Consider the following 27786-nt stretch of genomic DNA (forward strand, 5'->3'; position numbering starts at 1 on the left):
TCACTTCCATTCGCATTACGTGATTTCTGTTCTATCACCTCTCGAAAATGAAAATTTCAACTCGATTAGTTTAGGCGAAGATTAATGTAACAGGTTATGGTGTTTAGGATAGTGTGAAAACAGTCGAATTCAAAAGACGTATTTAAAGTATACAGAAATATAGTACACCTGCTGTGAGATTATTTTATGCTGCAAAATTTAAAAAATATGTAAAAGTATCTAAAAATGTGTACTGACACGTCGGGTAATTTCGTTTGTCTTCGGTGCCACTCGGATAATCACGTGATACGTCTGACAGTCGAAATCGTAGACTTTATGACTTTGTAGATTTCTGCAAGTTGTTATAAGTAAATATGTTTCAAATTACGTTGTGTTTGATCTTATTTTAATCAGGAAAATGTCACGAATATGTTGGGAATGGTTGTATAGAAAAAGGACTGAAAATAAACAAGTTAACAGCGCACTGGCATTGTAAACAATACAGCAGGCTTTTAACCTTTATCGACTGGTAGCGTTTATTCCTTTTTCACTCGTTATCCTCCTTTACGATCGAAATTTATAGTTAATTAAACCAGTAAATATTGCCTAAAATATATCGTTTGGTCCCATTTTCTCAGAAAAGTTTGAAAAATCTATTGATAAATGATTGGCAACGGAAAAATGAAACATAACAAAGTTGTATATCTGTATTGGCATTGTCTTATGTGTATAACTAAAACGAGATCACGTTACATTTCACGGCGAACGAGCCGAAGGTGCCTTATATCGTGTAGATCATTATTGTTTATATCAAAACTTTGCTGTACTCATATTACGAAACGTATCTACTTTCGAATTTATAATGAAACAAATAAAGTAGTGGACAATGCTATACCTAGGGATATTTCTTTAACTTTCGTAAGATAATAATTTGAAATTTGTAATTTTAATAATTTTCAAATCTTTAAATTTGAGATTTTGAAAATTTCCAGCGTCATAAATTCCTAAATTCAAAAATTTCTAATTTTATAAGCTTATTTAGGAAATTTGTTGCAACGCGTTTTACCGGCATCGATTTATTTCGTGGAAAGTTTTGTTCTTATTTTTTTTAAGGAATCATCCCAATATTGGAGAAAAATGTTGAATCTATTCGAAATTTTCCTCCGTAGTTATAATAAACAAGAATTTGAATTTTTTTTTGTTTTATTAGGGTACCTTATAAATCTATAAAATAGTCATTACAATTTGTTTTTGTTTCTTTTTTCAGTACAATATTCCGAGGTAAAGTTGCCATCTCTGAAAAGTCATCCCTCGCTGGCGCAGGTGATTCCAACTCGTAAATTCATCTGGTATAATAAAATAAAAAAGATTATTAATCAGTATGAATGTCGCTATCGTCGGTACTAGATTTAAACGCGTAAGATCGACAAAATGGCGCGCGTTGTTATTGCCCATTTTCATGGTTTCTTCATAATCAGACATATTTCAAAATTTCGAAATAAAAATGTAAATCTGTTACCGTCGAGAGCCAACGATATGTAAAATAACGTGATCAAATTTCAGACTAATCAGCTGGTTAGCTTTTCTGTTTTTCCCTGCGCCAGCTGCAAAACGTTTCGTGAAAAATGCGTTCAAAGTTTTAGGTATTAAATTTTCGTACGTATAGGAGAAAATGTTGTACCAAGGGATAATGTTATTTTCTTAAATTATAAATAACAAAGGAGACTTTTGCCTTTGTTTAATGATTAGTAGCTTTGCAATAGGAACATCTAGTCAACTATAATTGCAAATGGCCGCCACGTCAGTTACGTGAATTCCTTTGTGGTTTCTTTGCTTAGGAATACATTTTTTTGTCGACTTTTACAACGAAAGTTGCAATTCTTATGAGAACTATAGACTGTGTAAACATATATACACACACATATATATTTTCTGCATAAAATTTATTTGTGGAAGTATTGTGCAGAAGTTATTTTTTAATTTTTTGTTTTTTATTAAGAAAATTTTTTTTCTACAAAATATACTTGGTAATAATAGTGACTGTTAAGGAATTTATTGTCTTTAGTTACTGCTATATTAGCTAAAAGTATTATAACTTAATTAACTCCTAATTTTTGTATCGTTTTTCTGTCTGCTTAACAAATACAATTCCTTCTGAATTATTTCATCGATTCTCGTTTAGTTTATAGCGATACTGATTATTAATTAATGAACATATTGTATTTCATATTTATTAGTAACAATTATATATTCAAGCATTTTGGTAGCCAATGAATATCACTTTCCAGCCACATAAGTATTGATCCCTGGGTACAGCATAGTCATGTGCCAAGCGACACTTGCAGGCATGAAAAAAATCAGCGAAAAATGACCTTCAAAAACTATTTAAAACTATACTAAATATGCTGATGCAATTCTAACAAAACACACTTTTGAATTACTTTTAATTTAGAATTAATTTTAATAACATTTTTACAAAAATTAAGCGCGAGTGTTATTAACCACACTGTAAAATGCGCGCGAAAATTGAAATAAAATTTGCACAATTTGAATCAAAATTTTGTATTCGGTAAAAAATGTTTAAAGATTTTGAATTCGGTTATGTTGAAATAAGATTAGCGTCCTAAGTAGAGTTATAAAATTTCTATTTAAAAGTTATTATTATAAAACGCTAAAATAAAAGTATAATAATATATCTGTTACTGTTTGCATTGGTAATCTTAATTAACCTAATGTGCCGTTGAAATCTTTATGACATTATGTAGGATGCTGATGCTCGTAACATGTTAAAAATTTAGAGACCTAACGTAAACCCAACATAACCTGAAACTATTTTAACTTAACCCAAAATTAAATTTACCTAACCGCAACGTAACATAAAAGAAGCTTAAACTAGCCCAATACTAGTATAAATAACCCTATCCTAACCTTAACGTCTTTTAAGAAAGATGTAATCAAAAATTACCCTAGCCTAACATATCAATTTTAATTCCGATCTATTCACAAACTAACTATATTTAATGTAATTCTAATCAAGAAACAACTTAGTCTGAAGTAATCTAACCTTAACCTAACCCTAAGCAATGTAAATCAAATTCAATCTAAAACAAGTCCAACCTAACTTTAAATTACTTTAACTTAATTATAACCTAACCCGGAACTATCCTAATGTAATCGAATTCTAACCTAACCTAACTAGAGCTAAATCTAACTCGGAAGTAATCCATTCTAATCTGAAACTATCCTAATGTAATCGAACTCTAACCTAACCTAATCAGAACTTAATCTAACCCCGAAGTAATCCATTATAATCTAACCTTAACATAACCCTAGCGCAATGTAAACCATATCTAACCTAAAACTAGTTCAAACTAACTCTGAATTACTCTAATTTAATTATAACCTAACCCGAAACTATCCTAATGTAATCGAATTCTAACCTAACCTAATCAGAACTAAATCTAACCCCGAAGTAATCCATTGTAGTCTAACTCTATCCTAACCGCAGTCTAACTCTGCCTTAACCTTAATCGATAACAATAACCGTATGCTAATCTAACTCTTAACCTAACCTTCGGTTTAAATCTTCATACCATTACTTAGGCTGATAACTTTGACAATATATTAAAAAATGTTTGATCTATCGCGATCCTAATCTAAGCTAATTTGATCTAACCTATATTATCGATTAACCTAACCTCTCAGCTAAAATTGATGTAGCACTGTACGTAGGATAATTATAAGAACTCTCATAACGAAAGTTCCATGATTTTACTGGAGCATATTATACAGTGGTCTTTTCTTACAAACGGAAGCATTTATAAGAAAATAAAATATTTCAGAAAGTTATATATTTCAAGATCAGTATAGGCTACTATATTTTTTATGCCAAAATATGCAAACGTATTGAATTCTGGGTAAAAATAAATAAGTCTAAATTAACTTTAAGTTTAACAGTAAATAATTTTGCTTCATTGTTTGATCTTGAAATCTTTAAAAATACCTTCATCTATAGTAGAACTATATGCATCACAATGCGTCTCTCTGAATCGTGCAACTTTAACATAAAAAACTTTTATCGACGTATACTTTACGAGTTATTAATGTGTGCACATTGAGTGAATCACCATATATAAAAATATAAACCCAACTCGTACACAAATTTATCAACCATACAATAGTTGCAACAGAAAAATTTTATCACCAACTCAACACGCTAAAAAAGCGCCGTTACTGCGTGTTTCTCGCGAAAAGTTTCGCGAAGCGTCACGACTTAACCCTTTGCACTTCTTAATTTCTTTTACCCGCCAACTCTTTAATTCACAAAATAGATGAAGAGAGAATCAAATGTATTACATTTCAATCAAATGTATTACAACCACGTGAATATGCGACAAATACGTTTTTCATTTATTATAAGTAGTAAATAAATGAAAGTATATATATTGAACCAATTTATTTATCTGAATTATTTATAAGATTCAACAGAAATATAATGTCGAGCCACACTCTACATAGGAGTGCAAAGTGTTAATATATACACATATAATCAGTCTCTTTAACACACTGACTGCCACACTGAAACAATTGAAAATTGCATCAAGTAGTGTTTTAATCTTTAATCAATTTTACCAAATATTTTCACAATATCTTATTACATTTATTTTTCATAAATTCATATAATTAATACGAGAATTTTGTATGAGGAAAGTGAACAAATTTTGAATAATATGTTGAGTCAGTTTAGCAAATGTCGCCCATATACGAATGACGAAGTAGTCGACGTATTAAAAACGTTTGTTATTCCTCTGTGGCGTGGGAAAAGAATATCAATCTCAAAACCTTTTTCGCACAAAAAAATGTAACTTGATATACTTTAAAGTGAAAAAACATAGGGGTGTCTTATAGTAAACCGTTCTGAATAATTCAACATTTACTTAAAATTAGCAGATCTTTAGAAATTCGGACTCGTAGTATTTTACGTTCAAATTTGCCGCCATTTTCGTGATACTTCGTTGTAGCCCTAAAATAAAAGGTTCTCAGTGCAAACATTATTTGTGCTACTTGTACTTTTAATCTTTGGAAAAGATAATAGTAATTGTAGTAGATATTTAATTATTGTATCGAACAATTGTATTAAATCTGTTGAGAAGTCATGTTTATATATGAAATGTAATATTTATAGCCGACACTTGCGGTACCCAGTGTGTACATTTAAAGCGGGTTTGAACATTGGAGAATCATTTTGTATTTTGACCTCCCAAAATAGTTGTAAATCAAAACAATAAATGAATACCTTTGGGGATTTTCGTACTACATAAATATATACGTATATTGTGAACCTACATAAAATTGGATTTTTCTAATTTTTGTAGTTTAGGGATTTTTAGCTTTGGTGTTTTTGGAGATGCCAGTTTTCATATTTGGAATTTTGGAAATTTAAACATTTAGGAATGTAGCAAAAGCAGTTTAGAAATTTAGAATTTTGGAAGTTGAGAAAATAAATTTTTTAGATTACAAATTTTATAAGTTTCTAAGTTTTATATTCAACAATTTTTTAAATTTATAACTTTGATATGATATAATGGGCCAAGAACTGGGATTTCGTTTTTTCTCTTTTACTACCCCCACGGATGAGATAGGGGTTGACTCTAGATGTGAAATTTTTTTTTAGATTTGCTAGTGACTGACGTATTGGGTTTTTCATTTAACAACCTTATTCAGTTAGACCCTTTAGCAACTTTGAAATGAATTTTCAAAATTTCAAATTCACCAAGTTTAGAGGTTCCAATTAAAAGGAATTGACAAATCTGTTACTTGAAAATTTTTATATTTTGAACTTTGATGATTTGGAAGTTTAGAAATTTTCCAATACAGAAATTTTTAAATATATTTTCAAATAATGCGAGGGCCATTTTCAAATATAATTTATATTAGTATCCATAATTTTATTTATTGATTTACAAATATTTCATTAATTGCTATATTACCAAAAACTGACTGAATGGGGAAACAAATATTCGTACTTCGATGATCTTTCGAATTCAATTTTCTCGAAAAGCCCGCCTTATAGTGACAATTTTCATTCTACATTTTCGGTTTATTTTTCCATGTAGAATCATCCCTTGTCCGGTTGCAGGACCAGTATATAACTTATATTGACCTCTTTTCGAAATATCAAAAGGTGCATAATACGAAGAGGTATAAGGTCGATCGAGTCGATGGTGTCGAGCGTTTTATGGAGCTCAGAACGAGCGAAGGACATGTAAATAACGGCCAAGGTTACGTAAAAATAAGAAGCGATATTAGCAGTGTATCTTTGACTGTTCGTTCGCGACATACAAATCACCTTTACGTTTTTCTCATTTTTATTACGAGATTTGTCTGTTACTGACATAACAGTGTTATCGTTATTTGTATAATCGTTTCTTATCTCCGTGTGCGTCATTATTCCAGTAAAGCAGGAAATTGATACTTCTAATACGCTTTGTTACATTGCACGGTAAATGAACTCATTGAAATTTCACGACAGTCTAACAATATATAGGGTGGCTCACCACATTTTACCATCTAGATTTGCGTCATTACTATTACTCAAAGCAAACAATGTTTCAGACGAAGTTGAATGGTTTTGAAAGGGGCATATTCTGGTGGCATATTTTATTTGTAGGTGGACATGTAAAGGACATATGAAGGTCATTAATGTTTTTTAAATGGAATCATATATTTTTTATTGCATTAGCTGATACTCCTTCATATTGTTTACAAAGAAGTATTAATCTATTTATGTGAAAAAATCATTAGTTTAGAAGATATTTTAATTCTAACTTGCTAGGAAATCGTGACTTTCTCGCCAATATTATGAATTGCCCTAACTGAACAGCAAATGTTTTTCTACATGCTTTGAGAGGTTACGTATTACCAAACGAATTGTGAGGTTTCTTTTTTAAACAGTGAAATTTTGTCTCTGTTACGTCTCTAATACGATGAATACGACGATACGGTGAATTATCACTTCATAATGAAGTATTCTAAAGAAGAAAAGATAGACATGTTATTAGTTTATTTTGAAAATGGGAAAAGTGCTACACATGCAAAAAGATTATACACTACGGAATGTTAGTAAGTCATTAATTGCTCAATTCAGAAAGTGTTCTGATGCAAATGGTCGCCACATTGAACCTTTTCTGTAAATAGACATTAAAATTAAAATATCTCCTAAACTAATGATTTTTTCACATAAATAGATTAATGCTTTTTTGTAAAGAATATGAAGGAGTATCAGCTGATGCAATAAAAAATATATGATTCCATTTAAAAGAACATTAATGACTTTCATTTGTCCTTTACACGTCCACCGACAAAAAAATATACAACCAGCATATGCCCGCCTCAAAACCATTCGACTTCATCTAAAATATTGTTTACTATGAGTAATAATAATGATGCAAATCTAGATGGCAAAATGTGGTGAACCACCTGTAAAAGGTATCTGATATTTTTTAGAACACTGAAATATTTACAAAATCATACGAAAGTATAGCTCTGACGAAAGTTGTATTATATCGAAGGATACTTATACTCTGTTTAAGCTTGCGATTACCTTGGAAGGTTCTGTGAATATCGACAACATTTTTGTCAATATGAAGTTTTTCAACTACGATGACATATTTTCTTTTACGTGAAATGATTCGTTAGAACTTTCCGTGCAAAAAAAGTATTAGGGTACAATCTTAAAAAAATCAACAGTTCGTGATATTTTTAATTTTTATGGGTATTTCACTCTTTATTTTAAGGGATAACGCCACTCCAGAAGTCAGAAAAAAATGTGATTTTCGGCAATTTTTAAAGTAATAACCGTACAAGTTATAAGGTCAGAATAAAAAAGGCTTTATTAGATGTGTTTTGAAGATGGTTGGTAAATTTTTATAAACAATTTGCACTAAAAATGGCGGTTGTAGGTGCTAGCAAGCAACAATACTATTTCTTTGAAAGGGCTTCATGGCCGGACTGTTTTTTCATTAACGCATGATCCTAAGTCAAAAAATCAAAAATTTTCTTATATTATATACCAAAATCTATGGAACAACGTACGGAAATTAAAAAATATTAATAATTGTTAATTTAGTGTAGATATGAACAAAATGTTTCGAAAAACAGCAGAAAATTCAGCATTAAATTGTTAATAAAAAGTTAAGTAGTTAATTAATCAAAAAATCCGTACGATGTTCACTGCGTTATATTATTTTGCACCTCTCCACGAAATTTCAAATCGATTAGTTAAAAACTTTTCGAGTTATTTGTCCGGCCCATTCAAATAAAGTGATTTCGAGAAAAACGCGTTTAAAGCTTGATTGCCATTCAGCATAAGAAATTTGTTATATAACTTTAATCAGCGATGCCTACACCATACATTTGGCCTTCTATATTAACATCCTCCACGTCCTTTTCCTTCTTATTGGATCTAAGATTCAATCTCGACATTTGTGAAGCTTCATTCGAAGATCGTTCTGAAAACTCTATATGCATCGGGCGTCGGCTTGTAGACAAAAATTGTAACAATTTTCTCCGACAGACATATCCAAGGCTTTTATTAGTTCCATTATAGTGAATAGTCCATCTTTGAATATGCAAACAGATATTTTTTCGACGGATTCATGGTGTCAACGGTGTTGACTAAACCATAATAAATACTCAAAACTTATCAATGAGTTTTCCTGACAAATTTCCCTTTCCTTCAAGAAACTTTGTGTATTTTTTCAAATTGGGGGTCATTATTTATTAACCTAGCTGAATCAGGCCTTTTGCATTTACCCAGGTACCGTTCTCTACGCTGATTATTGTGCGCGTATCCACAAGTTACGCCGAGCCAACCACAGAGTGGTTGCTGTCCACTTAAAAAAATTCGTGTTTCCGACCTGCCTCCCACTTAAAACTTTTTTCTCATATTCTATAGATAATAAAGCATCATTTAAGCAAAAAAAAATTGATTTTTTCAAAATTCTAGAGTGGCGTTACCCCTTAATGTATCTTGTGAACTATCGATTTTTTTGATGTTTTATCTTAATACTTTTTTACTCAAAATGTTCAGAAGAATCAATTTACGTGAAAAAAATATATCATTCTGTTCAAAAGTTTTGATATGAACTACGCAGGACCTTTCAAGGTTATCGCAAGGTCATAAAATATTCGAATGTAAGTTGTTATTGAAAACTTTGTCTAGTTAATAATAATCCGAATTTCTAAGATTTTTAAGATGAAAATTTTTAAATTAGAAAGTTCATTTTAATAATGTTGCAAATTTGAAATTTTCAGTAGGAAGTTTAAAAAGCTGGAAAATTTGGCAATTTTGTAATTTGAAAATTGGGGGGTATATTATTATTAAATTTTCAAATTTAAAACTCAGTTAATTTTCGAACTTGAAATTTAGTAAATTCTAAATATTTTAATTTGAAGATTTGAAATTTCTAAATTAGAAAATTTCCAAATTTGAAGTTTAGTAAATGGCAAATTTCTTCATTTGAAAATTCAGAATTTCTAAATCAGTAAATTTCCAAATTTCTTAATTTAAAAATTAAAAATTTCTAAATTAGAAAATTTCCAAATTTTTTCATTTGAAAATTCAGAATTTCTAAATCAGTAAATTTCCCAATTTCTTAATTTAAAAATTCAAAATTTCTGAATTAGAAAATTCCCAAATTTGAAATTTAGTAAATTCCAAAATTATTTATTTCAAATTTCTAAATTTGAAATTCGATAAACGTCGAAATTTCTCAACTTGAAAATTCCAAATTGCCATATCTCAAATGTGTCGCATTCTCACCAAAATTTCCAAGTCTATAAATTCTGAACTTCGCAAATTCCTAAAAATTGCAAAAAAATTAACCTCACGACATTAAGAAACTTCGAAAAGAATTATCTGATTATTTCTGTTCCAACCGAATAAATCACCTAACTATTTAAAAATGTTACTCACTGTCTTCAGAACCTTTAGAAAGAATAACAAATAATCCAACAGGCCGATCTTATTTCTGAGAATATCGACGTTTCTAATTGATAAAAAGAACTTGATCGCGTAAAGAAGTCGTTATACAGTAGCGATTCACCCTATTTTACGGCTGTTTTTATAGGCGATAATATTGTGACGTGCCGTATAAAAGTGTGTGCTTGCAGCATCGTTACACTCCCAAATGCATCGTGATTATGCATCTCGTTGTTCCGATACATGAACAACGGATGCAGCTAGTGACGTTCTCGTTTATTATTATATCCGTGTCGAACAGTGCATCGCAGTGCAATTGAGCTCTTTGTAACGCTTAACTCGTTTACGTTTTTGGAATGAACAGAGAGCATCAAATATTCAGGTATGATTGTAATTTTTACTCATTTCCAGCGATCTGTAAAAATTCCTTGATTCGTAAATGTCGAACGCACTGACGGTTTGTAAACGGTAGATGACGCATGCGCAGTAAACACTCGATTGGTCCAGAAGTTTCGTCGTTTTTACAGGAGATATTAAATTACGAATCGTGTACCTTATTCTCTTATTATCATATTGTACAACGTATTGTTCTTTCAATGTGTAAGGAGTCGTCACTGACCATATATAACTTACTCTTGTAGAATATGGATCAGAGGAATATTTTCAACGTAAAAATTCGAGAAACATTTGCAATTATTTCCTGTAACCTCGCTATACACTATATGTGTCCTTTTCGTGTTTATATAAAATTTTTACCTTTACAAAAAAAATATATATTGACAAAATCAGTCTTTGTATCTTTTATTTTTAACGATTTATGACAGATGAAAGGCTACATTATATTTGGTACTGTTTTTGTAATCGAATGTCCTAAAATGTAACTTTCAAGGTCATGCACGTATTTGTCGAAGAAAACGTACACAAACTGAATAAATCTGCTGATAAAAATGGTATAATTTTTTTACCAACGTGATATTTTTATCGGGATTATAAAAATTCTAAATTTATTTCTTTTTTTGTGGATGCATTTAAATTAATACAATAATGTCAGATAGGCTAGAAATATAACACATCAAGATTTTTATTTATTGCATATTCATTAATGATTGCTATTATAATGTTACTACTTATATATTTAATAATTATTGGAAATTAAGTAGAATTATGAAAATTGCGTTTTTTTATGACGACCATTGTCATTCGTGTTCAAGTGCATGTTTAAACAAGAGAATTTATAAATTTTGAAATGTGAGAATTTAACAGTTTGGAAATGTGAAAATTTTTATCTTTTGGAATTTGAAGAAAATTTTAATAATTTGGAATTTTTTTTTATTTTGAAATTAGACAATTTGTCATGGTGGAGATTTTTAAATATGCTAATTGAAATATTTAGAAACTTAGAAACTTTAACAATTTTGATAATTTCGAAATTTTGTAATTTTTATAATTTCTAAATTAAAAATTTTTGAAATTAGCAATTAGAGAATTTGTTAATGTAGAAAGTTATTATATATGAAAATACAAATATTTGATAATTTGAAAATTTAGGAATTTTGATAATTTAAAAATTTAGGAATTTTGATCATTTTGATAATTTGAAAATTTAGGAATTTTGATAATTTTGATAATTTGAAAATTTAGGAATTTTTATAATTTTGATTAATTGAAAATTTAGGAATTTTTGTAACTTCTAAATTTTGAAGTATTATAATTATAAAATTTGTTAGTTTTTATGTATGAAAATATTTGGGCAATTAGAAAATAAGGAATTTTTATAATTATAATTTAGAATTTTTAGTTATTCCATTTCAAGTGAAGACTCCATCTTTAGAAAAACGAAAATAATAAGAATAAATAAAACAGTATATTTTTATCTGTAATCTGTAGTAAAATTAATTCGAATCCTCTAATATTTGAGCGATAAAACTTTAAGTGATTAACAGTATTGGATGTTTATTTTGAAAGTGATGCAATACTTAAGTTGAAATTATTTTTAGCCGAATACATTACGGTACAATGTAGCTCCGATGAATTTTAGTAATACTGACAATGCGGTGAAAAACTACAACTTATATAATATTGGTAACCTCGATATGAGCTATTATAGCAGTATCATTGCTGATTTCTATTATCAGCTTGCAACTTCAGTTTCTAAAAAATACTCAACAAAGTTGCAACGTTTATTTTAGAATCAGCGCACAAATCCCTTCAATTTCACTGTTATTTGAAAATTAATTACAAATTATAGTTTATTTTATTAAAAATATGTTTTACAATGATTTCAACGAAAAGTTGGTAGATAATAATAGAAAAATAGAAATACTTTCCTGTATAACGCCATTCCAATGAAGTCCCCATTTCCAAGAAATATTACTTTGACGTTTACAAAAATAAAACCCATAAGAATTGATAATAAAAGTATCTTATAAGAAGGATTTGAACATGGAAAAGATTCGAAGAAATTAAGAAACAGAACTGAAATATTATACGTTTAATTAATCTTTCTTTGCCAGCACTACACTATTAGATAATAATCACCATAAAAAAATTTGTCTATTAGTACTTAGCAATATTTTGAAATTTATCAGAATACTCTTATATACAAAAAAATGCAAACTCGCGATAAGAAAAAATTTGCCCCACTTTTAAAATAAGCAGCTCGTTTATCGTCCGAACTGTCCATAAGAACTACCTACGTCCCTGAAGGCAATAGAAATCGGAAGTCGAGAACGCGAGAGAGTCGCCGCGGCCGATTGGCGAACGGATAACGTACAGAGGCCAATTAGCGTGCGTAACATTGGTGCGCCGAACTCGGCGCGGTGTTACGAATGTAATACACGAACCACCATTATACGCTGTTGCCAGATTTTTTGCATCACGTGTCTCCGTGCTCTGATTAATCACGTGGTGTAACGTGGCGTAGCGTGTGCGTACGCTTTAAGAATGTCCGGAGGCTATTACGTAAGCAACAATCTCGATATTCAATTTTACCTTATTCCCTTACATTCTTCCATATTGTTCTTTCTTGTTTATTTTTATTCGCTCTTTTTTTATGTGTCTGCTTTTAGATATCAACTTATCGATCGCGTTAAATATACCATCGATAAAGATGTTAAAAGCGATGCATTTCACTCGGCCGTTAGACAGAGTTTTTGACGCTACTTGGAAATAGCGTACCTGTCGTTCGTCCAACTTTTCGTATGCGACCGTTAGACTTCGCATATAACACATGTGAACGGTGTTCTGAAACGAATACGTGTTCCTCCTTTAATTCCAAGTGAAAGTTTGTAGGTGTGCTGCACTTAGTTGAAGCATGATCAAGTGGCTCGTGAGTCACATTTGGCTGACATCGAATTCCTACATTTCCAGATTTTCAAATTTCAACAATTTTTCTATTCCAGAAATTCTGAATTTGTAAAATCCTACGTTCTATATTTTCAAATTCACGATGTTCCAAATTTCCAAATTTCTAAGTCTCCAAAACTTCCAAATTTTCAAATTCCCAAAATCCCAATTTCCAATTTTCTCCAAATTTCAAAATAATTAAGTCTTCAAACTCTCCTAAACTTTGCAAATTCCCAAAACTTCCAAATCCTTCAATTCTGAAATACTCATACTTAAGAATTTAATTGCCATCATTTCAAAAGTAAAAATGTCCGAAACTGTTAAAAACAAATGAGTATTTATACATGTATTTAATTTCTCAATTTCGGCAACTATGCGCAACGCCGCGTTGAATGGCCGAGCTGGTAGTGATTATCACACGGTCGACACCCTATGTATTTCCGCAATGCTGTTTTCTAAAATAAAAGTCTACTCCATCGCATGATGTAGTTCAATTTCATGTTAGATACTTACTTTCCAAGACAAATTATAATCTATACAAAAAAATTGCTGTAAAATCAATATACTTCAACTTCAATGATTGTCTTGCGGTTACTCGACATTTCGGGTCAGGTTCGGGTCGCGTCGGATAAAGTCGGATAGATTCGTATGGGTACTCGAGAGATCCTCGGGTAGTCTGATTCATTTCGGATTAAGTCGGAAAAATTCGGGCGAATTCGAGCGAATTTTCACGATATCCAATCGATAGATATATTTTTAAATGTTTTAATTTATAACATCGAAATATTTTAATTTGTAAATTGAAAACTGATGAATTTGTAAAATAAAAATGTCTACATTGTAATATTTATAAAAATTTATGGACTTCTAAGTTTGTAGATTAAAAAGTTTATGATTTATAAATTTGTAAATGCTTAAATTTGTAAACAGCACATAAAACACCATGTTTTTAATATTAGATGTTTCATCAATATTTTCTATGAACAATTTTATTTTAATAATCCATTTCAGTTAAAATTCCCTTAGGCTTTCCCGGTATTCTGTTATGATTCCACCAGATTCTTTACTTTAATCAAAATAATGAAAGTTTATTGAAAATAGCAAAAATAATATACATAGCACCGCTACAATTAGAATTGCTGCTTATATTATTACTGGTATTTATAATCAGTATGAAGTTCCAAGAAATAATTTTATGGACCTGAAATTGATGACTTATGATAAAATGAAAAATTTTTTATTTGAAATCGAAATCATTGTAAAACTTCAAACGCATTTTTCTCGAAACTGGCTGTTCAATAGCAGTGTTCATAATTATTCAAAACCAATGAGTAAATCTACATATTTTAAACTTAAAATGATTATATACTTATATGCAGTTCGTAACATGGCGGATTTTTAATCGATTCATAATCATAGTTAATAGTAAATAAAAAGGCTATAATAGTTGTATATCGTATGTAGAAGATTATTTAATAAATTTCGAAAATAACAACTATTTCAGAAGTGTCAAACAAGATCGATATGTAATGTTTCTGACGTCTAAACTCCTGAGCAGTGACAATGGGAGAGTCCATTAACCTCTTCAAGGATGATTTTTTAAGGTTAGAAAAAGAAACGATCTAATTCTGTATATTATTATATTTTACTTACGTAGTATAGTAATTAAATAAAATTCCAAAAGTATTAATAATATAACCAAAAAGTGCATGACTATCAGAGAGATTTAAAGTAATTAAACGTTCACATATGTGTCAATGTTCTTAAAGAGGTTAAAGCAGCAACTTCTCGTATCACGTCCATTTCATGTCTTATCTGTTACGTCGTGACGAAATTTTGCACTAAAAGTTGGATGTAAAAATACGAAACGGTTTCCGGTAATGCTGATTATTTTTAGCAGCATCGATTTCGTCCGTAGAAAGTTTACGAGAAGTCGGTAATACAGAGAGCTATTGTACGAATCAATACGAAAACCACCCTCTATCGCATAAGCATACAAGTTGCATACGTGCAATAGCGTAACACCGGCGAGAGCAGACGGCCAGTCGACGTGCCGTCTATTTATACACAACACTCCACGCCGTTCAGTGGAGCAGCGGCGATCGTGTCGCGTCGTTTCGCTTCGGGAGAAGCCGAATGCGCGCCGCCCCCCTTCTCCTTCCTTCCGCTGCAGTTCCAGTTCCCCTACCTTTGGTGACACTGCTCGCCTCCGGCGGATGCCACTTGAAACGCAGCTTCCGAGGGCTCTACGTCTTTCTCTCTGCATTCATCAATGCTCCACGGAGATAGATGTTTTACTTGTTGACCTATGTTACATCACAATGTTCATAAACTAAATTTACATATTAGATCTCATTCATATACAATGTTATGCTTGATCTTTCGCACGTGCATCAGCGCACGACTAAGTTATACATTTATCGTACGAGAAGCCGTGTCCTTGAACCGGAGGTGCTGCTATTTAATAACGATAAATTATCAACATCTTATTAATACTTGACGATATATTGGCACTATCGGTGAGACTAATAGAAGGGATTAGGATAATCTTTAATGGGTAGATGTATCATTTAACTCTGTTTACTCTTATTTCAATCTCAAACCGATAGCTAATTACATCATTATTTTTGTCATTTGAAAATATATAATTTTTTGGAAAGTTGAAAATTTTTCAAATTCGAAATTCTGAATTTTTGACCTTATGAATCTGAAATTTTTAAATTACTAAATCTGAAAATTTGAAGTTCGCAATTTTCAAATTTTGGAATTTGACACTTTTTGATTCGTTTCGCTTTTAAATTTAGTATATCTAGATTTACAATTCCATATAAATCTAATTTAATCTCATCTAAGCTAACGCATAACTACATTAATAAAATTTATTTATTTTATTTATTACTTAAAAAATTTCTAACTTGAATTCATAAATATTATACAGTTTATTTACTTATGCTTAAACTTCAAACAGTAAGTAATCTAACTTCTTTAAAAAATAATTAAATTTAAATAATAAAGTTATATTAAGTAAAGCTAGATCAAAAGTTTAGATGAGAATGAATAGATTTAGATAATAAAACTACACGTTACATTCTACTTCAACCGTTCCCGTTCGCTTTAACGACATTTTAATAACATTGTCAGCTGATTAAATTACCAGTTGCACCTCTATCTTGAACATACTTTCTAGATTCTTCGAAAAGTTTAATTTGCACTACTTTCAAGCGATATAGATATAATTGTCAATATATAATTATTTTATACAATTTTTATATAGTATTCTTTTATCTATTTATATTTTGATTGAAAAGCATACGGTTTTTGCAGTAGTATTTAATTGTGTCTAAATGGAGTCGCGAAAATGCTGATTAGTTTCTTTTCTTTATCTTCGTCGGCTTCATTCTTCTTCCATCTCTTAGTCAGTCGACTTGGAACTCGTGCAAATTCGACGTCCAATCGGGACGTTCCGTTTACCGAACGAAAACGCACGAATGACATGCGATACCACAAGCTCTAGCCGAGAGCATGATCGATCAACAAGCAACAAAAATACAGATCCTTTTCACTGCCTTCTTCATTATTAATACCAATGTTATTAAAAGAAAGCAGTTTTTATGTATCGATTTAAACCCTCCAACATTCTCTACTTTTGTCGTTCATTAAACGTAAGGAGTATTTTTATGAATTCGGAACTACGAACATCCGGAACCTGCGAATATACACGAGTGTCGCCGAGTTGATCCGATTACAGAATGCCGTGAGTCAGGGAGGGTGAAGGACACTCAAGCTACACCCCTGGTGTAACCTCCGTTTATTCCTTGTCTCAAAGAAATTCAGTACGTTGTGTCCTGTTACGACTCAATTCGAACAAAATTTTGACGCACATTTTTTGCGATAATCATACAGTCTTTTATGCCGCAGATAAAAATCGTATATCGGTGTAAATAAAATATATTAAGTTTATAAAAATACGTGCATATTAAGGATTGAAGTAATATTGAAACGTTATGCTGCGCTATCGTGTTATTGATGCACGATTATTCTGACAAATAAATAAAGAAAAACGATACTTTTTTTCGTCTTAGAAATGATAATGCCATATTGCTGCGTGACCTACAGTCTTCGCGAGGGAGATTCATAAAAGCAAGCAAGTTGTTAGTGCATGTTCCCCGTATTGATCCTTTCGATAGTAAGTGGATACTACGCACATTGCATGGAAAGTTTATACATACCTACCAACCTTGGGAACTGAATACGTACAAGCAAGACTCACGTTTGACGTTCCTCAATTTTTTGGCGTCTCGAAAACTTCTCATCTTTTTTCATCGTGTACCACCAGTGATTTTCCAGTTTTCGTTGGCCATTGCGGCTACACTGCTCTACTCTGCGAATCGGTATCGTAATATTCTTTATAAATCACTATTTTTTATTTAATTTTTATCTGAAATTTATGGTTATGATTCACACCGATAGACTTTCGGTTCGTTAACGGTTCGACTTTTTAAATTCTGAATTCAGTAGTGAACGTATACATAAGTTTTAGATATTTAGGGTAGCAATGGAATACAACGTTTTGAAATATCGTTTAAAGTAATTATACGAATCATATCAGAAGTAATTAACAAGAAAGGAAATAGAAAGGAATGAAGCAACATAAATTGGTGGCAAGGACAGTACGCGAATGGCTAAGGTTGAAAACATTGAAAGGTTCGAAGTGCACGTACGCTGACAAGCACGTTAGGTTTCCCTAGAGAAAATGGCGACGTAGGGGAAATGCACCCCACCATCCATTATAACACACAAAATCCGCAAACGTTTTAGACGCAAATGGAATAAACATTCAAACTTTTCACGTTATAAATTTTTCAACTTAAATTTTTTTTTAAGAAATTGTTTTAATTCACACACTTTCAAATTTAGAAATTTAAAAGTTTACGACTTCAAATTTTTTAATTTTGGAAAATTACATTTAGACTTCCAAAAACTTGGGTGTTTAAAAATTTGAGAGATTTGTGAATTGGAGATTTTGGAATTTAAAAATGTAAAGCTATCAAATTTTCAAATGAGTAAATTTTTTAATTAACAAAGATTGAAATATAAAAATTAAAAAATTTGATAATTTGGAAATTTAATTTTAAGGATTTCAAGTTTTAAAATATTTTAATTATATTTCTAGAAGTATTTTAATTACAAAATTTTTAATCTTCTAACTTTTTAGTTTCAAATTGACAAATTCAAAAATTTGGAAAATTTTTATTTAAATATTCATAAACTTATGAATTTACAAGCTTGTAAGAAGGGCTACAAATTCTCAAATTTTGTAATTTCAAATTCTCAGATATAGAAAATTAAATCTTGATCCTACAAAGTCGAAGACAAGAAACAGAATTATTTTGTCCTACAGGAAGCACCCTAATTGTTCAATTTCAGCTTTAACAAAATTTTGTAATACATCACACAGATTCTTAATGACCCATGTGAAACATTAGGTATTTTTGTTAATTTTAGAAATATAAACATTCAAAGATACATTTAATGTAGGCTATGAATATGCATACAGAAACTGAAATGTGCTGCAATTTATTGACCATACGAAATAGTTAATTGTATTGTATGTTTAATAAAATATTTTAGCTTTTATTTTATGCTTTTACGGTTTGATAATATTTGTCACGTGCATAGTGAACAACAACAAAAAAATAATAAGCATCAGTAAATGGACATCATATAAATATAAATATTTAAAGTAGTGCTTTACGAAAGTACTCAAAATTTTAGTACAGTATTAGTCACATTAGTCATCACATTTTCTGCACAAAAAATTATTGTGATTAACAAGAATCGATTTAGGGATTTTTGATTACGATTTTCCTTTGTTTGTTTACATTCTTGAAATGATCAAATAACTGTACTTAATATTCGCGTATATTATGAAGTATCTGTACATTGTAAACTGTGGTGTTATAAAAAGTTGTAAAAAAAAGTCGGACAAGTCCAGCAAGGTCCTTCTCTTACTATCCAAAGTAAGGCTAGGTTGCAGCCGCGTATTCAACGTAACGCGGTAACAGGAGACGCCTAAAGACCAATTCGCAATCTGCATTACCGTCTGCCTTTACCGCCACATTGAACTTCTTTCGCCGACTGCTGATATATCGACGCCCCAGCAAGCAAGGAAAGTGTCCCTTGCCTCCTCTCTTCCGTCACTTTCTTCTTAGCTGTTTACTTTATCCGTATATCTACTTATCTCGTATACCCCGTTCACTCATGCGTGGAATTGTAGATCCGATTATCTCGTTATTTGCATGCGTCGGAACGATCGTTCGTTTTTACAATCACTCATCTAATTGTATTATTCATTACGAAATTATTTTACCTCGTTAAATTTTCGAAATTAATTCGGTCTTAACTCGATCTCTTTCCGTTTGTTTTTGACTCTATTTGCTTGCGTAAACATCGAGACGAGGAAATGAAGTTTTCGTTAAACAGTCGTTTATCAGGTGTTTACCTACGCAGATTCCGCGCGCGATTCGGTGAGGACGGACTTTATCGTGGGAGATGGACATCTTTTTACCGACAGTCAGTTTAACGCGAATGATCATTTTCAAAATTTTATCGTTGATAATTATTTTCTATTGCTCTTCCTTTCTTATACGTTAATTTTCCTGCGATTATTTCTGTGTGGTATGAAGAATCTTATGGAATTTTAAATTAATTCATTTTAATGCTGATTAAGTTAGAGGAGTTAACAGTTAAAATACACCTGATTTAGAACAAAAAGTAAAAATTCTTTTATTCAGATTAGTATAATTTCTTATTAGTATATTTATAAATTGACAGACATACTATTTATTATTTACATCAACACAATTTTAGCTACATTTATTGTGCAGCTGTATAAAATGTCACTATCATTTGATTTACTGTTTGTTTTGTATTTATTTGATTTAATATTGTTAGTATTACAGTTGCAACTCGCTGTATGGCCACTATTATATATACAGCGCTGTATGGGCAGAAATATTGCAAAAAAGGTTGTATACATATAATTCATTGTCTGTTATATATAATAGCCCTATTGTCAAAAATTTCAAAATTTGTAAATTCGCTTTAATTATTGTAATATTTGAAAATTTGTTATATTTAAATTATTGGAATTCTAAGTTTTAAATATCCAAATCTGTATATTTGAGAATCGAAAATTTTTAAATTAAACATTTCCTGATTCCTAAATTAAAAAATTTCAAATTTAATAATTTAAGTAAAATTCAAATTTTACATTTAAAATTTTTATATAATAAGTATTATATTTTTAGGTCTCTATTTTTGAGAATTCGAACTTTCTAAATTTAAAATGTCAACATTTCCAAATATGAAAATTTGAAAATTTATAAATATGAAATTTAAAATTTATAAATCTCTTGTCTCGCGATAATAGAAAGTGTCATTAGTACATGGAAGTAATTAAACATATATATATAGCCATATAGCGAGAGTATGCAACATACAAAATTCTTAATCACCGTGAACCAGTATTTTTCAAACTGTGAAGTGCGTGAAAGTTGAGATATTTTATAACCATCATCTAATCATGTAATCATTCATATAATCATTATTAAAATAGCAAAAAATTATTTTAAGCATATATACTTCTCAATAAATTACATGTAATCCAAATTTTTCAGCTCAGAGTACGATAGTCGTATCGTTTGAATGTTTTGCAAATTCGCGGGCGATGACTCGTGAGTCTCCGTTCAGCTTCGTACATGAACGTACATTGTGAGCTTGCAACAACGCGAAAAGCGTGCGATAACGCCAGATAAAAAGAATAATTATAAGAATGATTATATGAATGGAACGATTAGTCATAACACAGTTATGCAGATATTAATCGGTGTACTTCGTTATTTTATTATATTATAAATTTGTTGTTAACCAAAATAATGATTAATTATAAAAATATAATAATGTATTAATAATTGTAGTAACGAAAATTTAAGAATGGATATATGGGTATTTGAAGTTCGAGAAATATCGGCATAGACGTTGACGAGATGTAGATGTTCAAGTAAAGAGAAAATGTATCAGGAATTACACTTTTTTCTGTAACGGAAGGGTTGCTTCCAGCGACCATCTAGTGCCACATACAGGAACTAGAGGATTCGATCGTTACTGATCTACCTACGTTAAGTGTTTGGTTAAGGTTCATATGCCTGAGCCCCACCCTAACTTTATACTTCATTGTATAATTGAATCATTCCTATGATCATGTCAAAATTACACATTGTATCAATGTCGTATTCAATTGTGTTTAAACAATCATCACAGGGTATTCACATAACCTCTCAAAAAAAGTAGGTTCCTTAATTATTCCTTACAAAGGTAAACGCGATTGTTATATAATGGCTAGGTAGACTAAAATTACTAATGTTCATTATATAATCTTGTTCTTTATATCAGTCATCCGTGATTTGTGAAATAACAAGTAATGGTTTTGTAACTTAAATGATTTATAATAGTAAACTTAGGATAAAATTATGTCTTTATTAACTAGGACATGGATAGGTTATCTAAGCAAATTACAGGTTTACCTATTTTTGTTATACTTATTTTGAACATTTTTTTTCTTTTTGTTTTTCTTTTTTTTTTTTTTTTTAAATATTCATTACTACTTATTGTATAAAATAGTGAAAAGTTTTTAGATATCTTTTATTGTGTCACTTCATGCCGTACTACAGGCTTTCTTGTGTCATTTTGTATTATCCGAATAGGTAGATGGTGAACCGGATAGGTTTCCCTAGAGAAAATGGCGATGTAAGCGGAAGAATACTAGCGTTCACAATAATATTCAAGAATTAACTATGTGTAATTTATGGTGTATATTTTCATATAAAAAGTTTACAAGTATGGTGGTATCTTTTATTCGTATGTCGCTATTTTCACAATCTGAGCAGTGTCTAATATGGTGAAGATATGATAAAACCCCAATCTGATATAAACTTATTAATACAGAGATGTTCTTAAAAGTAATAATTTTGTAAAATTATAGCTCGTACTTTTAATTAATACTTAACTAATAACGAAGAAGAAATAGATTAAGAAAAATACATCATGTGTTCTGATCTAAAAATTAAAAAATTTTTTAATTAATATAAAAATATAAATATTTGAAAAATTCGTTAATTTGGAAATCTATAAATTTGAGAACTTGTAACATAATTTGAAATAAAAAGTGGAAGACCGTAGCACCTGCAAATTTATATCTAAAAAACAATGTATCCAATTCCATTTATTATATGGCCCGTAAAAATAATATAAAAGAACCAACAAAAAGTTTGTACAAACGACAGTTCTAGGAATTTTATAAAAAACGTTTCAGAGGTATCGAGAAATTATATTTTTATGTAATTAATTATTATAATTATTAGTTTTGGTATAGATCAAAAGGTCGCTTAATCCACAAACAGCATCAGAAACCAAATTTAAGCTAAATTAATTATTTCTGAAATACCGATGAAAGCAATATCTTTCAGTAAACTTCATCTGCACGCTGCGCATGCGCACACCTAATTCGCGCATTATGTGATTATACGCAAAGATAGTTTTATAACAACCTTTTCTAAAGTGCTCTAGAATCACTTGTAGCCATTATGAATAGAAAAAATGAGATAAACGTTTTTAAATATTATTATTTATTTATCTATAAGTTTGATGTGGGTACTCCGTATCAATTAAAAAAATATAACACTGATTAACATGATGTTACACTTTATATTGTAACAGAGATTAACATCACATTAATAAGTTATAGTAAATAGTTGAAACAAGTAAAAGATGTTATAACAACCAACGATTATATAATAACAACAAAACGAATATTTATAACCGTTGCAAATAAGAATAGCAATAGTACAATCGGCATAATGCGCAAAATACGATGTGCGCATGCGCATCTCGCAGACGGATCATCTATTCAAAAATTATTGTTAATTATTAGAGCTAGGGAATTTTGGAATTGGGGAGTTTTGGATTTAGGGAATTTTTGGAACTAATGACTTTTGAAACTAGAAAATTTAGAACTAGAGAATTTTAACACTAGTAAATTTGGAACTAGGGAATTTTGGAACTGGGGAGTTTCGCATTTAGGGTATTTTTGGAACTAGTGAATTTTGAAACTAGAAAATTTGGAACTAGGGAATTTTTGAACCAGCGAATTTCATAACTAGGGAATTTTTGAACCAGAGAATTGTGGAACTAGTGTATTTTGAAACCTTAGGATATCAGGATAAACTTGATATCAACTTGATTTAATCTAAATATGATCCCAAATGTTTGCAGATTGAAAAACGTTTATATGTGTACCGAAATTAATTAATTACAATATAAATATAATTTTTTAAGTATCAGAAACGTTTATTTATAGAACTTTCGAAACCGCCATGCGCGCAAATCTTTTAAGGCCAGCGGCATACAGACGTTGCGAATACGTCCGTCACTTTGAAATGTTGAGTGTATATGTAGAATACGTGCTGTCAGCATAACAAATTAAGATGGTCACCTAGAATTTTTTTCTGGACCGACTTGGAGGAGGTGACTTTAACGTGGATGAAATCGAGAGAAGTCGTCCTTGCAGCGTGTAGTGCGCACACGCCGTTCACACGGGGCACCGGGGTATACCTAACCTTTCCTGAGGCGGTGTGCAGAGAGAACCGCGTGGTTGAATGGCAAGCAGAGCGCAAGCCGAAGCAATGAGGCAACGCCGCGTGGCCGACCAGCTGATCGGCCAGAGACATGCGGCAGCGCCGAGTAGAAGGGGAGAATCGCGCGCGACTGGGCTAATGAGTGTGCGACCTATTGGGAGGTCATTGGAGGGGGGTTAACCCAACGTATAGAGGGGAAACAGTGGCTCGTTTTATAGAGAAGTGGGGATAGTCGTTGCTGTGTTGCCGTCGCATCAAATATCCATGCTTGTTGTCTCTACCGTTTCGCACGGCTAAACGGCATTCTAACGTATACCATCGTTAGCATTTTCATCGTCTTTTAAGACTGTGCGTTCCTGTCATAAACTTTATGGAAAACTCTCATACTTTTAATTATGCTTTATGTACATTTCAATAATCTCTATAACATGCACGCTGTTGCGGTTAAAACTCATAAATCAAGTTAAATATTGTATTGCTTTTGGAGACACAAAAATACAAAGTTGGCAGTAGTATACCTAATAGGTAACTTTCAGAGATTGTGGATATTTCTAGAGAAAACGTTAAATACAAATTCCTTTAAAGCTGTAAAATACTTCATATTTAGAAAGCTGTTGAAAGTCGATGTTTTACATTATAACTGATACTACCACCGTCTTCATGTTCTTAAGGAAGCCATTCAAAAGCTACATATTTTTAAATAAATTGTAACAAGAAACTGTTTAATAATATTCAATAATTTTTGTATTATTAAACAATTTTTTGTTAAAATTTATTTAAAAATTTAGCATTATTTTAGAGATATTTTAAAGACATTGATTTAATTAAAAAGAAAGTAGACTAATCCAATATCTTTCGTGTTTGGTTAAGTACACTACTAACCTCATATTTTTTGAAAAGCCCCCAGAAGTTTTATATAATGAAATTGAATGTTTCTTATTCTTTGTAAGCAAAATTTAATATCTAAGATTGCATGTGAAATTATTGAAAACTTATAAATGATATTTATTATTTATTAACAAATTTTATATAAGTTATGCAAAGTCTACACACAAATAAAATGGTTTCATGTACTCAAGTTTGAATATAACATGATATTTTTTTCTTGGAATATTAAGTATGCTTTAAAGTACGTATTAAACATATTTTACTATTTTTTAGTATATATCTTTTTTAAATATATATCTTTTTAGTTATTTATATTTTAAAAATGATCGAGAATGGCAATATGGATATTATTGTTTTATATACAAAAGTTTTCGAAATCAGAGTTGGACAACTGTAGTCCTCTCGCGAATGTATATCATGTGAAATTATATACAGTAGCCGCTCGATAAATAGCTGTAAAACATTTCTTCCTCGACACGCATTTCTCAACACGCGCGCACATTCTATTTTGTCGCCCAGCAAAGTGACGAATGGAATGTGTGCGATGTCACGTTTAACTTGCCTATTTCTGACCACCGAAAATACGAATGCATATATAATTTCATTATAATATTTGATCAATTTCAAAATGTTTTCACGTTCAACAAATGTATATACAGTACGCAACTTTCACCGAAACACAATTATAAAAGATTCCAAAAGTAATAATTTAAAAATTCTGTTGTGCATCTCTGTACAATGAAAAAAATTCAAATCCAAAATTTGAAAATTTGTAATGTTCATTTGGAAAATTATTAATAGGTGAATTTACAAATTTATTATTTATAGGTCTAAACAGTTATTAATTTATAATTTTATAGATTTGAAAAAATTAAATTTGAAAAATTGTTCTCTTGTAGATTTCCAAATTTGTAATTTGTAATTTTGTAAATTTGTAAATGTATAAATTAACAAATTTTAAACTAGATATTTGAAGATACGTAAGTTTGAAAAATGGTAAATTTCGAAATTTATTATTCTACACTTGCATAAACCGAAACATAATAATCCATACGAGTAAACAAATTAGCAGTCCGTGAGTAGAGCGCTCGTATTATTGATTCGATAAATAGCCACTTGTTAAAAAACTGTTTCCTATCCTTCAGAATTCGGGCATGTATCGAGCGGCTGCTGTACTAAATCTATTACGTACATTGAAAAAATGAAAACAGTGTAGCGGTGCGACGTTGTCACAGCATCCGAAATATTGCAACGTTGCTCCTTGTCTGACTGTCGCATCGATAGTATGAGGCGCTCCTATTCTGCCGTCTCTTTCAAGTATGTACGTCGTCAAATCGAAAGGCACGCGAAGTATGTAATTTCGAATATATAGCCATCACTACCTGGTAATTATTATTTAACACTTGTATAAATTCATATGCTCATAATATACGGTCGTGATAAAAGTGATTTAAAGCTTAAAACACTGTACCGAAGTGAGTGGAATATTAATAGTGGATTAAATCGCAAAAACGAATAACATAAGACGAAGGAAAGTATCGTGTGAACACAAACATTGGAATATAAAATCTCACAAGAACATGTTTTTTAACTGTAAATACACAAACGTGATAAATGCAATGTATAATTGATGAGTAATAATGTTGGTGTAATTTAACGGAATTAAAAATCGTGGAAATTGAATCGTAGAATAAAACACAAAGTTAAAAACACTGTGCAAACAATATAGAACCACACTGTCGGAGTGTAGAAGCGCGACTACCGACAAATATTGCGTTATTACACCTAAAGCTGACAAGCACTCCCACTTGCCCGCCTGCCTGAGCAGTTATGCTCGCCGACCGTCATCTCACGCGTACGCTTAGTTCCTCCAATCCCCTCCACCGAGACTGTGTCTCGCTAATACGCCCTCACACGGGCTGAAGCACACGTCGCCACGACGCGACGTTTTACAGGAACGTAAGCAGTGGTACCACTGTAAGGGTACTTGTATTTTTTTAATTTCATTATTCGTTACTTTACCACTTCCTAAATTCCGAAACAAAAAATTCCATAGTTTCGTAGTTCACAAATTCAGATATGTCATAATTTATAAAATTTCAGAATTTTAAAGCTCCAAAATTCCAAAATTTTTTAGTCTTAAAAAACCAAATCCTAAAATTTAAAAACTCAAAAATTTCAACATTTAAAGGATTCAAAATTAGAAGTCCCAGAATTTAAGATTAAAAATTTCGAAATTTCTGTTTCAAAATTCTGAAGTGCAAGAATTGAAAAGTTCAAAGTCCAAAAAGTCCAAATTCTAAAATCCCATATCTATAAATTCCAAAATCTCAAACTCATAACTTGAAAATTTTTAAGTACAACGTTCCAAAATTTCAAATTCAAAAATTTCTCAAATTTTTTGGGAATCTGTAAATTTCAAAGTTCAGAAATTACAGAATTATAAAATTTCAAAACTGAAGTCCTGAAATTTCAATATTTCTGTATTCCGAAATTCCTAAATCTCTAGTCATCAAATTTCTAATACGCCAAAACTCGCGATATGATACTAAAATTCCAAACTTCTAAAGTTGAAAAATTGTAAAATTTTAAAGTCACAAAATTCCGCTTTCGGGAACAGCAATTTTCTTCGCGTTAATAGAATACATTTTAAAAGGAGTAAGGAGTGTGAAAAAAAATATCGTTTTATTTCAAAATTATGTATATTTCAATATTTAACCAGACCCACCCAAAATCAGCGCATCAGCGATCCATCAGTGACAAATATTCACACGTTGGAAATCCCTGATGAAGTTAAAAGAGGAAAAAAAAGCAAATAAAACAGTTCCATATATCGAACCGAGTACATATGTATAAAAGGTCATGATATAAAAATGTACAATCGATAAAGATATTTAC

The 27786-nt window shown here is 30.7% G+C and overlaps 1 protein-coding gene and 3 long non-coding RNA genes across 39 annotated transcripts in view; 2 read left to right on the forward strand and 2 right to left on the reverse strand.

Moving 5' to 3' along the window:
• Tlk (Tousled-like kinase) overlaps nucleotides 1–27786 on the forward strand; it is a 59539-nt gene that overhangs the window by 18525 nt on the left and 13228 nt on the right. For 3 of the 20 annotated variants that reach the window (XM_076534600.1, XM_012288034.2, XM_076534602.1), the window contains exon 3: nucleotides 1247–1260. The exons of 15 other annotated variants lie outside the window; for them this stretch is intronic. In XM_076534600.1, the coding sequence (XP_076390715.1) occupies nucleotides 1247–1260 (14 nt within the window). Of the gene's footprint in view, nucleotides 1–1246; nucleotides 1329–14810; nucleotides 14911–27786 lie in introns of those variants that run through there. 2 more of the 20 variants (XM_076534604.1, XM_012288040.2) reach the window with 2 other exon arrangements.
• LOC143265024 (uncharacterized) lies at nucleotides 17–26925 on the reverse strand. Of its 17 annotated transcripts, XR_013039079.1 has the most exons (7): nucleotides 26360–26723; nucleotides 26081–26270; nucleotides 17564–17687; nucleotides 14960–15612; nucleotides 1222–1325; nucleotides 238–331; nucleotides 24–38 (listed from the first exon to the last, which is right to left on the reverse strand). It is a non-coding gene; the product is annotated as an uncharacterized LOC143265024 (long non-coding RNA). The 17 variants fall into 17 exon arrangements; XR_013039080.1 differs by lacking the exon at nucleotides 238–331 and having other exon boundaries at nucleotides 17–31; nucleotides 26360–26722; XR_013039077.1 differs by lacking the exon at nucleotides 238–331 and having other exon boundaries at nucleotides 26360–26722.
• Nucleotides 11747–13800, forward strand: LOC143265026 (uncharacterized). Its single transcript, XR_013039095.1, has 2 exons — nucleotides 11747–12922; nucleotides 13030–13800. It is a non-coding gene; the product is annotated as an uncharacterized LOC143265026 (long non-coding RNA).
• Nucleotides 21825–26073, reverse strand: LOC143265033 (uncharacterized). Its single transcript, XR_013039103.1, has 2 exons — nucleotides 23859–26073; nucleotides 21825–22097 (listed from the first exon to the last, which is right to left on the reverse strand). It is a non-coding gene; the product is annotated as an uncharacterized LOC143265033 (long non-coding RNA).

This window comes from Megachile rotundata, chromosome 8, assembly GCF_050947335.1.
Source record: "Megachile rotundata isolate GNS110a chromosome 8, iyMegRotu1, whole genome shotgun sequence".
Taxonomy (NCBI): Eukaryota; Metazoa; Arthropoda; class Insecta; order Hymenoptera; family Megachilidae; genus Megachile; species Megachile rotundata.